The 19,494-nt window shown below is 39.0% G+C and overlaps 2 protein-coding genes across 3 annotated transcripts in view; one reads left to right on the plus strand and one right to left on the minus strand.

The window, feature by feature from the left end:
• The window catches only part of unc13c (unc-13 homolog C (C. elegans)), a 558,188-nt gene that overhangs the window by 520,457 nt on the left and 18,237 nt on the right, over positions 1 to 19,494 (minus strand). For both annotated transcript variants that reach the window (XM_079873953.1, XM_079873952.1), the window contains exon 3: positions 1,331 to 1,353. In XM_079873953.1, coding sequence (XP_079730079.1) covers positions 1,331 to 1,353 — 23 coding nt within the window. The remainder of the gene's footprint in view (positions 1 to 1,330; positions 1,354 to 19,494) is intronic.
• Positions 15,255 to 19,179, plus strand: LOC307160525 (uncharacterized protein; the record flags this gene model as incomplete). The annotated part of the gene is made up of 11 exons (XM_079874685.1): positions 15,255 to 15,401; positions 16,241 to 16,400; positions 16,657 to 16,879; positions 16,974 to 17,100; positions 17,253 to 17,551; positions 17,642 to 17,732; positions 17,820 to 17,936; positions 18,044 to 18,119; positions 18,228 to 18,485; positions 18,654 to 18,826; positions 19,150 to 19,179. 11 exons carry the CDS (start codon positions 15,255 to 15,257, stop codon positions 19,177 to 19,179), a joined length of 1,701 nt encoding a protein of 566 aa, XP_079730811.1.

Here is a 19,494-nt window from a genome sequence, read left to right on the forward strand (position 1 = left end):
TTGATATCACTGCCGTAAAACATGTCGTAACGCTTCTTGAGGGCGCAATTTTTGAATTTGAATTCATCACGAGCGCGGAATTTGACGGTTACGGACTGCGCTGCTGATAGCCTGTGAAATGGAGATGAAGATCACTCACTGGATAAAGGGCTGAATTTGGATCTCTTTCTTGCAAACGTATGGATTCTAAAGATTTGGATTATCAAGCTAATAAAATTGATGTATTTTGTGAATTTATGTTGGGTTTTGGTGTATTATTGTTCTATTGGAGAAAACGCATTTTGTGTCTCACTGTAAATAAACTAAATATTACAAAATGGTTAAACGATTAAATAAGGTATTTTTAAGGTTTTAAAGTGTATTCTTGTGTAACTGCATGTACTGTAGGCTAATCCTCCGAAACGAGTTTGCAGCAGAAGGCACGAACAGAGCGAAGTGTTATTAGCCTATTTCTTGAGTAAACTGCATTTAATAATAATAAATGCGACTGAAAACGTAATTGATAAGACATTTGAATGCAATAGAGTCAAAACATTAATGGCACGATTTTAATATGCATAAATAAGAATACGTACAAATATGTACGTCGGTAGAGTTGTTCATACGTAAATAATTTACGTTTTTGTGCTGTTAATACGTAAATATTTTACGTTTTAGAGCTGTAAATACGTCAGTATTATACGTTTCTGTGTGTATAAAACGTAAGTAAATGTACGTATGGTAGAATTACACTTTACGTAATACACACGTATTCTCATGAGATCACGTTGCTCATTCTCAATTACCCCCCACCAAACCCACCGCACGGTTTAGTGGGTCTGTTAAAACTCAATAGGCTCAGGGTAGGCAAAAAAGATGCGCCATCCCACTGTAACTTTACCTGCTGGTATTGCTGTTGGACAGTGTTACTTAAGAAAAACGTGTGATTTATACATTTTAATGTCATATTTTGTAATATTTGCATTTTTTATTTTTGTAATATGGATTATATTCTCATCCAATTTTTTGAGGAGGCACTACCTTCCTTGCCTCCTCAGAGGAAACGCCCCTGTTGTATAAATCTACCAATCTATCTATACATCTATCAATTCATCCATTAGTTTATCCATCTATCGAGCCATTTACCCATCTATTTATCTGTCTATCTATGTTTTTCTATCTATCTGTCTATTTGCCTATGTCTCTTTGTATACTGCTTATTAACATTACCACCGAGCAATTAAAGAGAACACTGGAAAAACATGCAGCATATATTATGTAAATTCAGAAATGAACAAACACACACAGAAATGGGTGAACAATTATATAAGTAAAGAAAACACAAGAAGACCTCCGTGTCCAGAGCAGTGCTGTCTGCAGAAGAGAAGCAGAAAGACAGAGAGGAAAATTAGAAATAACAGCACATATCGACATCTTTATCTATAAATAACTGCACAAACTTATAATGACTTGTGCCTAATGGAGCCAAACAAATAGCGCCAGCACAGCTCATTTACGATATCTCAGTCAGAGTAATCTCTGATACACAAACACACACACACACACACACACACACACACACACACACAACCTTGAGCCAATATATCATGTTTCTCTCATACTACACTGGCCATATAGTGCTGTAAAAGCCTGCAGTGCCCGGCACAGAGAGACAGCTTATGTTTATTATGACCACCGCTAGCGTAGCTAGCGAAAGCGGTCATATAGGGATTGTCAAAGTTTTTTTTTTTTTTTTTCCCGTCATCTACTGAATTTTTCGTCAACGATACCAGGGACACCGAAACACCGGGGAACATGAAATTTGGTGGGCATGTAGCCCCACTAGACTTTTACGGAAAAATTTCGTTTGGTCCCCGGGGGCCACTCCCGCTGGGCCCCCCCAAACCCAAAAAATGCAGTTTTTCCTAAATAACTACCTGAACCGTGGCACCGAGGATGAAGACATTTTTATGGTATGTTTGTCTTAAGGGCCCACATCAACCTAGCCCATAATCGATTGTCAAAGTTTTTTTTTTTTTTTTTTTCGTCATCTACTGAATTTTTTCGTCAACGATACCAGGGACACCGAAACACCGGGGAACATGAAATTTGGTGGGCATGTATCCCCACTAGACTTTTACGGAAAAATTTCGTTTGGTCCCCGGGGGCCTCGTAGAATTTCATCCATGGGGGGTATAAAATAAATTCATTTATGTGCACATTTAGTGACTGTACACTCATCGGCCTGTAGATGGTGCTGTTGAGCGAAGGGTTGCTGGTTTAGGATGATACTGTCACACACACACATGCAGGAATACAAACAAACGCAAGCATGCACACACACTGACATCCACACGCACAGACACACACACACAAACACACACGCGCACACACATGTACGCACGCATACATACACGCACAGACACACACACACACAGACACACACATACACAAACACACACACATACACACACACACACACAGACAGACATGCACATACTACTACTTTTTTTAGGTATCAGCCATATACCCGATTTACCAATACCCAATGTGTTATGCTTGGGCAGTATACTAATGAGGTGGGTGGGACATGTTTCATGCCATGTTAGATCACATCCTGAGAGTCTACGCTTTCAGAAAATATATAGTTTATATAGTTGAATCAGTTTTCTCTTCATGGTACAGACCAAAATGTATTATGTGTACACTCTCTTCACCTAAATCCATAAAATCCCATTAATTTCAATGGGACATTTACTTAAGTGTTCTACTAGGTACAGTGGGAATGAGTTTAATTTTGTTAACATTGTTTTTTTAAAACTCTGGGACCAGGGCTACAAGATAAAACCACTTTTTTGGGGAAAAAATGTTTTTTATTTCAGTAAAACACAACAAACCCATGCCAAAGTCAGATAACTGACTTTTACCATCAACAGGTACCTCAACCGTTTGGTAGAGGTTTGTAGAAATTGAATGGGAGGGTCCTTTGAAAAAAAAATCACAGATTTTTCATACTTAGTATGTATAAGTATATTTTTTGTGGAAAGCCAGTGCAGGCCTGAGCGGCGGTCATATTTTGTACCGCCATGCGGTACATCTAGTTTAAATACACTTTCAGACAATCAATATCCAAACACAATTTCTGCCAAATTATGGGCAGATTCAAACCTCAGAGATGAGGTTACACTGATGACCATTACTGACCCTGATTTCTCATATTACAGTAGATAATCCATAAACTCCTTCCCCTCCTTCAATTTATCTCATTCTCCCTCAAAGTTCACCTCAGATGTTTTAATGTCACTCAAGTGTTTAAATGTAATGGTGATGATTAGTTCAGCTTTACTGTGATAGCTTCACAGCTCACTGGACCACGAACAATAAAAGTGAGGCTTCAGAGACGTCAGAGGTCAATAAACTCACAAAGACACTTAAAGAACAGCTTTGGAGCTGAAATCTAGCTGGTTAATAAAGTGAACATGAGCATGGTCGACGGAGTATTGATCAAATCTTTCCTTTTGAGCTTGTAGAGGGTTACTCGTCCTTTTTGTAGTGTAGTGTAAAAACACTAAACCGAGGGCCAAGCAGTATATATTTGGGTGTTTAAAAGGCATTACAAATTGATTTAATAGCAGCAAAACATCCCACTTTAACTACTAATTAGGTTCACAGGTCTTATATTTTATTTAAAAAACGTATGTTGATATGAAACTAAGAATTCTTTAATTTAATGGTCAACATGTCCAAGTCAAAAATAAATAAATAATAATAATAATAATAATAATAAAAATTATAAATATATACATATGATATTTCTTAATTATTTCTTTGGATATGGGGGCATGTTTTCATAAGATTTAACATAAAAAAATGTTTAAAAAAAAAAGTTCAGCATGAACGCATTTTTGAAGTCGACATATTTTTGTATGGTTATTAAGACCTGTAATCCTATTTTGAAAATGAAAAATACTATATTACAATAATCAGAATATTCATTAAGAATAATGAAAATGACACTAATATTCATAATATTTTCAATTATTTTTAATGGTGATGCTGATTGCTGTCATATATATTTTATATTTTATTATTTTTATTTTGTTTCAAGTCAACAACAGTCAAACTCACAGTTCTGGAACAAACACTTTTCATGATTCATGATCCATTCCTGACAGATAAAACAAGTCACATCCCACATTTTATCTTGCAGAATATCCTGTTTCACTCAGAAATATGACACAATACAGAAATAAGTTGGATTATAAATGAAAAATCACATTTTGACACTAAGAGAACATTAAGTTCGATAACACTTTACAATAAGGTTTCATGAGTTAAATACATTAGTTAATGAACTAAGAATGAACAATACTTCTATAGCATTTATTAATCTTAGTTAAAGTTAATTTTACTAATACATTATTAAAATCAAAAGTTGTATTTGTTAACATTAGTTAATGCACTGTGAACTAACATGAACAAACTATGAATAGCTGTATTTTTATTAACTAACATTAGCATTAATACAGATTACAGATTAATAAATACTGTAACAAATGTATTGCTCATTGTTAGTTCATGTTAGTTAATACATTAACTAATGTTAACGAATGAGACCTTATTGTAAAGTATCTTATTTTGATTGATTTTAAATATGAAATATTCTTTACAGGTCTCATGAGGTTGACCCTTAAAAAAAGATCACACACTGGATGTCCAGTGTCTGCAGAATATATATGCACTGAGGGATTTCTCAGATGAATTAAATTTCCTTTTAGATTTCTTGGTCAATGACAGATGAAATGAAATTAATATTTTGGCTGGGGTTCTCAAGAGGCTAAAACATATCAGTATGTGGGAGAGGTGACAGAAAACCTCTACCACTCATTTGGATCAATGGTCTGTTTCCACTGAGCTCTGGCTAAATGCATTACTTTCATTAATAGTGGCTTTCAGAAAATTAACTGCAGGTAGAAAATCTTCTTTTAAAGACATACAATGCCATTCACCATTTAAATGATACAACTAAAATAACAAGTCATATTTCCTAGTTAAACAGAAGTCTCATATACTGAAACGTGTTTCATTTCTGACGAAAGATAATGAAAAACATTTTTCCTTTTTCCTTAGGCACTGATGAATAGTGCACAACAAGACCAAGAACATTTATTGAAGTAATGTTCATGTCGTCTCAACACAATATGAATAGTCATTTGTAATGCACTTTAATTATGCATTCCATAATTTGATGTATTTCTGAGTGAAACAAGCTTAGGTGAAGTGATGGAGCAAGTTGTTACATTTTGATTAAATAAAAACCGAACAAACTTTACATATGAATAACATGTGCTGATGAATCATTCACAATAAGACCAGCTACAAGTATGAATAAAGTAAACAGGGTCAAATTAGATTTTTCTTGACTTTCATGTCCATCTCTATGAAGAATATTCCTAATACAGTCATAATCCTCGATTACTGAAATGCAGTGCAAATGTAAAGCACTGAAAATCTGGAGCAGAACATCTCAGGTTACGTATGTAACCCTGGTTCCCTGAAGAGGGAATGAGACGCTGCGTCGATACGCTCTGGGAATGCCCTCATCATAGGAGGATCTGTCTGCATAGGTGACGTGACCTCAGACCCCCCTGATGGTTGATATAAGAGACCACCGATGTGTTGTCCCTGCGGACAAGCACATGGTGACCTCTCAGGTTTGGCAGGAAGTGCTTGAGAGATCAAAACACCGCCATCATTTCTAGCCGATTTATGTGCCAGAGGAGAGTAGATGGTCCTGCCATAGACCTTTCGCTGAGCGAAACCTCAGGAACTTCCTGTGATGAGAATGGATGGATACATGGAAATAAGCGTCCTTCAAGTCTATCGTGAGAAACCAGTCCTCGGACTGAATCTGTGACATTATCTGTTTGAGTGTAAGCATTTTGAACTTGAGTTTCTGAACCCTGTGGTTTAGTTGGCGCAGATCTAAAATAGGATGCAGCCCCCCATCCTTCTTTGGAACAATGAAGTAATGGTTGTAAAACCCTGACTCCCTGCTGGGAGGAGGAACCCTTTCTATAGCTCCCTTTTAGGGTTTGGAACTGAAAATCGCTTCTTATCCAGAACAGTCAGTGATTTTTTTAAAATACCGGAACCGTGCGAAATTCCTGAGTTTCGGTTCCAAAAACGGTTCTGGTGCGATGTGTGGGTGAAGTGCTGGAAGCTTATCCTTTAGTGACGTCTCACCTCATGAATATTAAAATAGTAATGAATGCACTGGCCCTCGCGCTACTATACGTTTTGCATCAGATATCAACGCAGAGAGAGAGAGTATAAAGACAGTAGAGCTGCACCATTAATCTTTAAACGATCTAGAACTTCACACTGGAACATTCAAATCTGTTTGAACTGTCGCTGACCCAGAGAGAGCAGTTATATATGAAACAGCTTTACTTTCACAGTCTATTCAACAACACAGTATCGATATTTCTGTGTTACAAATATTCAAATGATCACAGAAGTACTGAGATAAAAGTTTAATTGTTCGAGAATAAACACTGATGTCTACGGTAGCAACCAAAACAGAGTAAATCACCTTTTGAAAGTCGCTTCAGAATTTACAAAATGTATATAATGAGCAAGTACATCATGAATGCCTTTTTTCAAAGCCGTGTTTTTGTCTTATCCTGAATCACTATGGTAAGCCTGTAATAAGTGTTTAGACTCGGACTACTTTACACTGGTCGGTTCGGCACCGCTGCGGAGTAGCCCAGTGCCTGCGTGACTCACCCGCGTCATGTTCTGTTTATTAACTGCTAGAGCGCTGATTCCTCCAGTAATGAAACAAGTGAAGTCTTTATGAATCAATCATTCAAACTGATTTTAAAAATATTATGTTTCACCTGTCTGGATCTTACATGTGTGTTCAATTCTAACCCTTCTGAGAGGGTATTATCCACTGCTGGAGATACAATAAGCTATAGGAGAGGTCCCAAATTATCCTTGAGAATGCAGAAATGTTTATTTTCCTTCAGAAAAAAATAATAATTTTTGCAAAAATTGCTAAATAATAGAATTTGTTGACATTACCAGTCTGTCAGAAATAAACACAAAAAAGGATTGTGTATTTTCCCCTTACTACTATTTTTTATTAGTTGTTTTAATAATTTTTATTGAATGGGAACCGGAACCGAAACCAGAATCGTTTGCCGGAACCGGAATCGGAACCGGAAAATTTCTTACGATTCCCAACCCTACTCCCTTTCGTAGACAAGTCTGTACTTCCTGCTCCATAACCAGAGCCTGCTCGGGGTCCACCACCGTAGAGAGGACCCCTAGAAAACTAGGCGGACGAGAACCGAACTGAATTCTGTAACCCTCTTCTATTGTATGCAGGACATAATGAATTATATTTGCCAGTAGTTTCCACGCTGCCAGAAAATCTACTAAGGGAACCAGTCTTTCGAGACTGGCCTCTGATGTTGGTCGAACAGCCACTTCGGTGCCCTGTAATGGCGAACCGGCAGGGAACAACCGAACTGACTGTTCTACGACCCTCCTCGGAGGATCGTTGAGATGTGCAGGCACCTCTGCCCCCTGAAGCAGTGAACCGGCAGGGAACAACCAAACTGACTGCTTTAAGAACCTCCTCGGAAGATCGTTTGGGGACGCTGACACCTCGGTGCCCTGAAGCGGTGCCCTGTTGCGTGACGCAATTCTCGAATTGCATCAGAGCTGACTTCCTCACAATCATCCATGACCCTAAGCAGATCAGCCTGGTATGCCTGCAAAATCGACATTGTATGCAAGCATGCTGCAGCCGACCCACTGCCGAATACGCTTTACCCACCAGCGCTGAAGTGGCTTTTAATGGCTTGGTGGGTAACTCCTGGGTTTTTAATGATGACGCTGACTCGGGAGAGAGATAGCTCGTGAGCGTCTCTTCAGCCCGAGGCATTGTCACATAACCATAATTTTTAATACCCATAACAGTACTATAGATAGATGTTTGTGGATTGAAAACATGATATGAAACCGGTTTCCTCTATGACCTCGACACCTCAGTGTGTAGGTCAGGAAAAAATGGTAAACCCCGACGAGGAGGCTGTGACCTAGATGGTAAATATCTTTCATCTAGTAAACTTCTCTTTTTATATTAATCTTGTTCCTCGGCTGGCCAATCTATATTTAATTTGGCAACAGCACGAGTCACAACCTCCAAAAGCTCCTCATCAGCAGGGATATGAGATGGCGAATCTTCAAAATCCCCTGCATCAATGCTGACGACATCCAGTTCCTCAGAACTGGATAATCGCAGCATTGGTGCCTCAGCCCGGGCACTGGATCTGGCAGGTGAAGGCTGAGATAGGGCTGGGCCCGACTCAAACCCCGCTGTCAGATCCATTTGCGAGCCCCAAGATGTGCGTCGACACGCACCAAACCGCCCTCCTCGAATAACGCCCGGCGGGAGTGGACAGCTTCTCGCAATGCTCACAGTCAGCCCCCTCGAGAACATTGCAAGCACAATCCACAAGAGAAACATATGTTTTTATATATACAGGTGCTGGTCATATAATTAGAATATCATCAAAAAGTTGATTTATTTCAGTGATTCCATTCAAAAAGTGAAACTTGTATATTATATATACTCATTACATGCAAAGTGTGATATTTCAAGCCTTTATTTGTTATAATTTTGATGATTATGGCTTACAGCTTGTGAAAACCACAAAATCAAAATCTCAGAAAATTAGAATATTACATGAAATCACACAGTAATTACACAGTGATACCATGGTCATTGAACCAGGTTTTGGTTCTTTTGGCAGTGTGGGCAGGTGCAAATCCTGCTGGAAAATGAACTCAGCATCTCCATAAAGCTTGTCTGCTGAAGGAAGCATGAAGTGCTCTGAAAATGTCCTGGTAGACGGCTGCGTTGAGTGGACAGCACAGTGGACCAACACCAGCCGATGACATGGCTCCCCAAACCAACACAGACTGTGGAAACTTCACACTGGACTTCAAGCATCTTGGATTGTGTGCCTCTCCATTCTTCCTCCAGACTCTGGGACCTTGGTTTCCAAATGAGATGCAAAATTTGCTCTCATCAGAAAAGAGGACTTTGGTCCACTGTGCTTTATTAAATCCAGAGTCAACGCAGCCGTCTACCAGGACATTTTCAGAGCACTTCATGCTTCCTTCATTTTCCAGCAGGATTTGCACCTGCCCACACTGCCAAAAGAACCAAAACCTGCTACAATGACCATGGGATTACTGTGTAATTACTGTGTGATTTCATGTAATATTCTAATTTTCTGAGATTTTGATTTTGTGGTTTTCACAAGCTGTAAGCCATAATCATCAAAATTATAACAAATAAAGGCTTGAGATATCTCACTTTGCATGTAATGAGTCTATATAATATACAAGTTTCACTTTTTTAATGGAATTACTGAAATAAATCAACTTTTTGATGATATTCTAATTATATGACCAGCACCTGTATATATATATATATTTTCACAAGAGAAATATATATATTTTTTTTTTTTTTTTTTTTTTTCACAAGAGAAATATATATATATTTATTTATTTTTTCACAAGAGAAATATATATTTTTTTTTTTTTCACAAGAGAAATATATATATATATTTTTTATATTTAGTATACAGAGAGCGCTTGCTGAAGGCACAGAAGCTAGCACAATCTGTTTTCAGGTGTGCTTTATAGTTTCCTAGTCTATGACGTCACCAGCCTATGACGTCTCGTCACACCATTGGACTGATTATACACGTGCTTCACGTCGCAATCACGCAAGGGCATTCAGTTCCCTTGAAAGGGAACTATATTTTTCTGGGTTTGAAGAGCCAATAAAGAAATTATAATCTTAAAATATTAATTCCTAAACACAGCGAGGAAAGGAGACCTTTTCTACTGCAGATTGAGTAAAGGCAAAGCTTCACACATCTGCAAGTGGCAAAAAGTATTTAAATTTCCACATGTTTTTAAGTCAGTCCTCTGTGAGTACTGTGATCTAAATACAAAATACAAAATAACAGAGCTGGCTTACAAACAGCGTCACAGAGCTACCCTCATTTCTCTGTGACCCCTTGTTAGCCCTTCACAAAACACATGAACACATACTTGGTTTTTAAAAGACTCTTTATTTACCTTGGTGTACCAGTGACAGGAGAGATGGATTAACCACACAAATATACCTACAACTATACTGTTGTGTCTCAGACTGGCCACCTGAGCACTAACCCAGAGGACATTTAAAGTTTGCTTCAGACTGTTGATTGTCACCTGGATCAGCATTACATGGTGGTGGCCATCTTGATTTGGGTAAAAGACTGGAATGGACTTTTCTCATGCTTTTTATACCTGTGCTGTGTTGCATCATGGGGAGTGGGAGATACCAAGTATGGTGGGAAAGGAGGGGGAATTGTTTGATGTTAATGTGTACTTCCTCTAATTATTGCTAAAGTTTACTTATTGAAGTTTGTACTGTTATTTAAATTTGTGTGGTGAAGGAAATGGAGTTACTTGATCACCTCATACTTTTACTTGATATTTATTACATGTTCATGGTCTTTATTACTTCCCCATGTGATTATTGCTGAGAAATGGTTGTACCCAGGTGTATAAATTCTCACATAATGAAGTGATCAAGAGGGGCTAAGACTGGTGGTAGTGAATGCTGTATCAGCTGAGTACTCTGATTGAAGTATTAGGTCCTGTTTACACGAGAACGTTCGCGGGTGAAAACGTAAAAATATTTTATCAGATGTGCCTTTCGTTTAGACGGCGACGGCGTTTTTGGGGCTTAAAAACGCAAAAAAGTGAAACCACCCTCCAGAGTGGAAATCTTAAAAACGCCCCACCGTCGCGTTTCCATTTAAACGGTGAAAACGCAAAAGTCTGCTAGACAGTGAAGGCACCGATCAGTGCTTCACATTGCCACCTAGCCGCCTGGAGTGCATACTACATTGAATTTCACACACTTTTGCGTCACCGTATGCACGCAGATTTTCCCCCCATAACGCTCGTCTAAACGTAGAATAAAAAGTGATCACTTTTGCGTTTTCTCTTCAGATCGTTTCCGTGTAAACGTAGCCCTAGACCTGATGCAAGGTTATTGTTTTTTTTTTGTATATTGAAGTTTTTTTTTTTCTTTTTTCATGCTTTGGCACCTGTGAGCACCTTGCACTTTACTGGCTTGGGAGAACTTAAATAAATATAAAAATGGCATTTAACGTCCTCCATGTGTTATTTTGAAGAACTCTGGATGTCTTTGTGACAAACAGCATCAGCTGACCTCGATGGGTCATTGCAGAATAAACAAAATTGATATAATAAACACGTGAAGTGAGGACTGCCGGCTCGCACGGCTAGCCTCAGAACAAGACTCATATAAGAGTCCCAACTACACTGACCTGGTTAGCAAGCACCCTTGGGAGGATTAATTAGCATGTGAATGCAGTTCAGGCTAGAACTAAATGAAGATTGGTTTGGCAGAAAGAACAAATCCTAAGAGACTGCACTGTAAAAGACTCCTAAAACATGCAGCCTGAAGAAGGCTAAACCAAAACAGCCATGACACTCGGAGACACTCCATGACAGTTCCTCATTTTATGCAAATGATTTCTGATCAGCACTCTTTAATTAGTTGAGGAGAAAATGAGAGTTGAGGAATTAAATTGGCTGTGTGAAAACAAGGAGCTAAACACTAGCACCACTAAACTGAAGAATATTTCTGTGCACAGGTTTCATCAAGGAAGATAAACCTGGAGAAAGCTAATCATTAGCATTCCCATTTTAAGCACTTTCAACAGAAAATCATAAAAACATTTTAAAAAAACTAAATTATATTAAAATTATACCATGGTCTGTCTGAATACTTGGTAGTTCCAAGTCAGTTTAATCACCGTTCTATGAATGCGCTGCTTTCATTAAAGCGCACACACATACGTCACTCACACAGAGATTGGAGATCGCCCTGCGCACATACAGAAACAGGAGCACAGAAACTTCTTGTCAACACTGCCCTGCCACTTTTATTAATAAATTTACTTTGCTACATTATATTACTCAGCAAGGAGGTTGTAAAATTTCTGTTTTTGAAGCAATTAAACTTGCACAGCTTCATTGCTAGTAGAGAGATGCTGTGCAGATACAGGTAATTCACACACACATCCCTCCCTCTCTCCGTTCAAATAAATTTTATAATTCAATCAAATAAATCTTACCGCACTACTTTATCTGTGTCTGATTTAAAGTGGACAGAATGCTAGATGTAAGAAGAGGTAGCTGATGAAAATAACCGTCATTTTCCCCTTCCAGTCAAATTTAGCGCTGCAAACATCAATGACAGCTTTAACTTGTCAATGCTGACAAATAACTATGGTATAAGTGGGATAATCCACAGCTAGCTGTGCATTAAACAATTTGAATGCACTCCACAGAAGCAACCGCCTCCACATCATGCATTAAAATTGTTTAATGCACATACATACATATGTATTGACCAATTACGCTATTGACCAATCAGAATCAAGTATTCCACAGAGCCGTGTAATTTTTATACTGAAATACTGAAACTACAACTATGCGTAACAATATAATATAAATAAAATATCTAAAAACTGCATATAGTACACATTACAGGTCAGCAAGTGCTTAGTCATAAAAGGGAAAGCCCTAAGAAATTAGCACTCTCTTTATAGGGTGAATTTTTGTCATTTATTTTTTATTCAAATTAAATTCTCAACCTGTCTTGTGCACCAACTTAGTGTCAGCAGAACTGTCTGTTCCTTCTCTCATTATGCTAGTGCACAGTACAACACAAACCTGCGTCTAATTCACTGCCAGTTCAGTTTAATCAGGTGCTAAATGCACATGGTTGTGATGCAATGAAAGTATTAAATGTACAGTATGGAATTTTTTCTCCGCTAGCCTAACCTCTTTACAATAACAAAGGCGTAGTTTGATGACGCAACATTTGCTAAGAATTATGGATCTTGTCGTCAACGTCAAGCCGACTGATCTAATCATGTTTATGGATGACTGAATACATCGATGTTTTTATCATGACTGTGATATGAAGCAGTTCGGGATTGCTAAGAGACAGCTATCAGCTCCACACGTGACGCGAGTCCCGCAGATATAAAAGGAATATGGACATTTCATTCTACCCGAACTACACGCAAGAGCAAAATTACTAGTCACAGGTCAGTTTATTAGACAAATTAAACTTGTGAGGTAACACAGCGCTGTTTCACTTGGCCTAACATTACACTATCACTCTAAACTGCATTTGAATGTGTTGAAATGTACGTTATGTGTTAGTATGTCTGTATGAGACTAGCAGTAAGCTAGATCAACATTAGAATAACATACAGATCATATTCTAACATTTTATCATTGTTGAACTATATAACATTGATTAGTTTTATGTAAATGTGCTCACCTGTTTAATAAAGTACATGTAGGAGCAGTCGAAGTCTCGGACGTAGAGCTCTCGTTTATATACTGTCTATGGGAGCTCTAGGCATCTCGAAAACACCGCGCTGATATTGATTCTTGTTTTAGTTCTCCTTTTTTATCCAAAGTCTGCTTGCCATGGTCCATAATGTTTGAACGAAACAACAACAGCATGCAAATAGACATTGCGAACTACACAGTTGTCTACGTCTGTCGCTTTGGTTACTATCAGAGGGCTCTGGTTCATAGCTCTGGTTCCTATGGCAGTACGAGCGGAAACCAGGGACAACGCGGATATGACGCCATTGACGGCGACAAAACGGAAATAAAGAAACGGGACGTGTCTTCGAATTAAATTACAAATTTCTCCTGGTTTGAAAGTTGTTGGAAACAGTCGGGATAATGTAAGTACACAACAAAAAAAAATATATAACATAGATATAGTGATTTTTGCTATTTTTAAAGCAAAAAAGTTACATATTGTGCCTTTAAAATGAAGTCATTGTACATTTGGGTCAATGCCATGACGTGCATATTTTTGTGTCCAAGAGCATTATCTCCTTTTAAAACAATTTGATAAATTCATGGCATGTACCATTTTATTAATGTTTGTATATCTCTCTCAACTACTAATAAAATAGCTACTTTCAAGTGAGGGTAGTTTGGTACACTTTCCATGTCAGGTGGTACAACCAATGTAAAACTAAAAAAGTTTTATCATAAACTTCTTTATTGTTTTTAAATATTACACATAGGTGTCTTTAACTATAATGTACTTGTCACAGCTGGATGAGTTTGAGCAGGATCTATATGCAGCAGTAAAACTTTAATAAACAATAAATCAAAATAACAAACACTCAGGAGATTATTAGCACACAGGAACAGAACAATCAACTTAAATAGACATAAGAATGGACAAGGAACTGAACTGAACAGGGAATATACAGACTAAATGAGTGAAATAAGGGGCAGGTGGACACAATAGGTTGCTAAGGTAACTAACAGGCACACACTAGGAAATGAAGGCTGCATCCGAAATCGCATACTTCCCAACTATATAGTAGGTGAAAAAAAGTAAGTGACAAGAGTAGTATGTCAGAATTCCCAGTACTCATAAAAGAGTAGGCAGAAAGTACCCGGATGACCTACTACTTCCAGCGAGATTCTGAAGTGTGCATTTTATAGACACTTTACTATCCCAAGAGGCAATGGGAGAGGATTTGTGGAAGGGAGAGGATTAAAGGCCATCTTTCAATTTAATTTTATAACTTCATTTATACAGAATCTTGTATGAAAATGTCAATTCAAAAAGACATACATAAGAATACATATGTTTTACAACACCCACGGGCAGAAATTAAGAAAAAAGTGTACCTATTCTAAGCTAGGCTTCAAAAAACCGCCCTTTTCCAGAGAACGCATCATATGACGTAACGACAGGCAAACATAGGCGGGGGCGCTGCTGCCCTGGACCTGGTTCTCAGTGTGGGTTTACGTAGTCTGAGAGGTGGTAACAGAAAAGAGAGGTTGTCGGTATCGTTATTATATAGTACGTTTGAGTTGTCACAATGGTGAATTCTTGTGTTTGTTTTGGATGCAACAACTCCAACTTGTCTGGCCATCGGGTCCACCGATTTCCAAACAAGAAACACAAAGATTTCCATGCTTGGATACGTTTCGTCCAGGCAAAGAGAAGCAATTTTGCTGCCTCCTCGGTGACAAGACACACGGTGGTATGTGAAAAACACTTCACACCGGACAACTACAACCAAGGAGATCTTATGGAATTTCGCATGGGATTTCGACGAAGAGAGTGGGTTATTCTGGCAAATGGAGTTGTCCCATCGGTGCATGCAAGTCCACCAGCAAAATCTGGCGGGAGTGAAGAGTCCGTTAGCACTAGCAGAGAATCTGCGCGCCGAAAACGGGAGCTTTGCACAGTAAGTCTTATAATACTTTATACAAATTGTTGCATCGAAATGTAGCTCTGCATATAATTTCTGCAAATGTATTTTTCTTGATGTTATAATGGATTAGTCTTGGCATGACTTAGTTTGAGAAGTTAACGTTAGCACCATGAAGGCATGAAAGCCCGCCTAGCTGCTAACGTTAGCTGCCGTCAGCTTACTCTTGTTACACCCCGTGAGGCTGCACATGAGCCTCCTGACACTTATTTTATTGAACTAATAAGACAGGGTTCCAGACTGCGACCATTTTCTGAGAATGTGCGAGTTAAAATTTTATGTGGTCGCATTTGTGCGAGTGCATGCAGGTTCATGTAACGTTAGCCTACTACTCGGTTAAATTCACGCATGAATTTTCCTGCGTTGAACTTGGTTTAGCGCCCGCCAAAGTGAATTTTTTCCCGCCAAAGCTTTATTTGATCGGTGAGTAATAGATGAACTGCTGCGCTTGGCTTGTGACAGTGTGCATGTGTAACTGTAAGAATGAACAGAGAGAGAGAGCTCCTGTCGCACGTGCGCACTCTCTCTCTTCGGAGCAAAAAGTGTAAACAAGACTTCACCGTCTCCAAAACGCATCCAAGACAAGTAAGGCTTTACACTTTCGCCTGGCATCCGAAGAGAGAGAGTGCGCGCGCGACCGGGGCTCTCTCTCTCTGTGAAGCTGGTATCAACAGGGCACATGTGAGGGAATGCAGCTCGGGACTACTTTGAAAAGATTTTGAAAATATTAGCAGTCTTTTAAATAATGCATGAATGGGGGATTTTCATGAAAGGACTACATTTTTTAAAGTTCAAAGTTGTGATTTTGTTTTCAGATTTTGGGAGAGAGTGCTGCCAGCAAAGACGGGGCGGGTGCAACTGCCACTTCAGATCCTGAAGATGATGGAGATGGAGACATCTCTACAACGGACCCTGAGCCAGTAGTGGTCCATCGTGGATCACAGTGCAACATAAGATGTTTACATCGTTCATTAGGTAGTTAGCTTATATCTAGCATTCACCATACATGCCATATACAATCACAAATAAGGATTACATGTCAACATTTTTCATGATCTCCATGGTTACTATTTTGTAATTTACACTTTTCAGACAGTAAACATTACAAATTATTAACTTCATAATGTTAGAAAAATATATTTTGTACTGGGATGCATTAGATAGTGCATGTGTTGTTGCCAATGAATGTACAATGGTGAACAATTATTAAGATGAATCTCTTTCATCTAAGCTGTTCAGGTAAAGCCTCAGATGGTGGATGTGGGGACTCAAACCGAAAGGTTTGAGCATCGCAGATCAACTCCACTGGCCAGTCCTGAACAAAGTGATGATGAATGGTCATTTTCTGATATCATCAACCATTCTGGTGATATGTCATGGAGTCCAGGGGAGGAGATGTTGAGCGAGTCCTCTGAGGAGGAACCAGAAGAGCTGGAATCTCTCAGTGACCCAAAGTAAAAACCTTTTATTAATGGAAACTCTTTCTGATTGTGTATCAAAAAATGTCATAGTCAGAATTAATGTGTTTTTTCCTTTTCTTGTTTTCAGTGCTGTTGACAAGTTCATTGTTTGCCAGAGGCAGTTGCTGTCTTTGTTCACGGTTTGTCCTGCATGCTGTGGGGAAACCCAGGGACACATAATGCACCCGGAAGGAACCTTCATAAAAGTCAAGCAGGTAATGTCTTATTTGTCAGCTGTCTGTGAGGAGCTGAATTATAGTCTGTGAATGTACAGTATGTATATTAATTATTTGTGTCTTAACTATACAGGTATTTCACTGCCTCATCTTAAAGCTGCTTGAGTCTTGAATCTTCTCTCATCTTTCAGGCCTGCGGAACTTGTGGTTATGAGCGTTACTGGCAAAACCAAGAGAAGGTGCATCGAAACATGCCTGCCTGCAACCTTTTACTCAGCGGTGCCATCCACTTCTCAGGTTGCATGGCTACTCAGACAATCAGGATGCTGAAGCTGTTTGGACTGCAGTGCATAAGTCCCAGCACTTTTTTCCGCCATCAGCGCTATTACACTATCCCTACCATCGTGCAGGCCTGGAGAAATGAGCAGAGGGGGATCATCAGGGAGTTGAAGGAGACTGGGGGTGGATTGATCCTGTCTGGTGACTGCAGGTAGAATGGTCCAGCTCACGTCACTGATGTAGAACAGGTCAGTGTGTTTTTGCATTAACCTCTAAATGTAACTGTTTTTGACGTTCTTAGATCAGATACTCCTGGACACTGTGCCAAATATGGTAGCTACTCCTTGATTGAGGATCGAATTAACAAAGTTTTGGATGTTCAACTTGTCCAAGTAAGTTGATGTCACATAGAAATCTTGTGTCTGATTTAGTTACTGATATTACTGTTACTGTTCAGTAATAATCCGTTGGTTTTACAGAGCTCAGAAGTCCCAAGCAGCTCTTGGTGTGAGCTAGAGGGTCTAAAGCGGAGTATGCAGTTCCTGATGGACCAAGACATGCAAGTGTCTGCTCTGATAACAGACAGAAATCGGCAGGTAATGATGCTAAGAGAGATCTAAAGCTGAACAGCATTGACATGCACAGTATCACTCAAAATAAGTTCTAAATTCTATAAAATCAATTTGTGTCTTCTTTGTTTTAGGTGGCCAAGTGGGTACGTGAGAAAATGTGTTCAGAAGGAACAAGGCATTTCTTTGATGTCTGGCATATTGGGAAAAGTATGTATTGTGATGTTGGTAGTTCTATATAATAGACTTGTTTTTTGTAGTTAAATTCACTTTCCTAATAATTAGTTTGCTCTGCTCTGTTTGTCTGCTCTGGAACAGGTGTACAGAAAGCACTGGATGCTGCTGCAAAAGAGAGGGACTGTGAGGATCTGAAGCTGTGGAGGCCAGCCATTATCAACCATCTGTACTGGACCGCAGCTTCCACTCCTACAGGAGATCCAGATGAGATGCAGGCAAAATGGCAGAGTATGATAAATCATGTACAGGACATACATGAACACAGCACTCCTGCATTTACCAGCTGCGCACATCCACCGTTGGAAGGAGAGGCAAGAAACAAGGAGTGGCTGGAACCAGGTACAACATAGTAGCCTATGTTAAAAGATGTCAAATGTTTTGAGGCTAAACTTTTTTCAGTGCTTGTCAAGTTTAGTTTGGTTTTATCAATACGTAACCTCATGTGTACTAATAATTACTTGTGTTATGAAATGCAACAGACTATATGACAGAATATGTTTTATTTAGGATCACCAGCAGCCACTAAACTGGAGAGTGTAGCTGCCAGGAAAGCACTGGTAAAGGATATTCGACAATTGTCACCTCAGCATCAGACATTCTCCCTGGAGGCCTACCATTCCCTCATTCTGCACTTTGCTCCCAAACACACTGGCTTTTTTTTTTCTTGGGATGTACAGCAGGTAGTGTTATCACTTAAAAGTATCAATACTAATAAAATTAGGCATTTATTTTCAATTTCAGGATATTGCAATACTTTTGTAGCAGGTAAATGATGACAGAATAAATATGGCTAAAAACTAATGCAGTCTTGTATAGCAGACCAAAATGTTATTGATTGATAACAGCATTACATATTGTTTGCAAAAAAAAAAAAAATTGCAAAGATGAGTCATTGTCTTAGACCCATTTGAACTGAAAACATTAATGTCATGTATTTCTGTTGCATTTCACTGCATTGGGTTAGCTTTGGAGGCCTAATGTTCTATCTACTTATCTCCTACAGACTTCTCTTGGCGGCCCTACATTACAATAGCAATGGCAACAGAGATGTAGCTCAAACCAGTGAGGGTGAGGCACGCTACGCCGTTCGCTACCCGCGGTTTCGGAAAGGTGGCTGGGTAGTCCACCCCATCAAGGAGAAACCATCTTACGGTTAGTAGATTCACTTAGTTTTTCAATGTCTTTTTTATGTGGGTCAACCATGTTACTAAATGTGTTCTAAACATTTCTCTCCTCAAGGATACGCAACAAATCTTATGGTCTCTCTGGTAGAGGAATACTCTAAGTCACCACAGGCCCTACAAGAAAGCAGTGCTGTCTTGTCCTCTGCTGCCCCGCCCCCCCTCAC

This window comes from Squalius cephalus (assembly GCF_949319135.1).
Source record: "Squalius cephalus genome assembly, chromosome: 6".
Classification (NCBI taxonomy): domain Eukaryota; kingdom Metazoa; phylum Chordata; class Actinopteri; order Cypriniformes; family Leuciscidae; genus Squalius; species Squalius cephalus.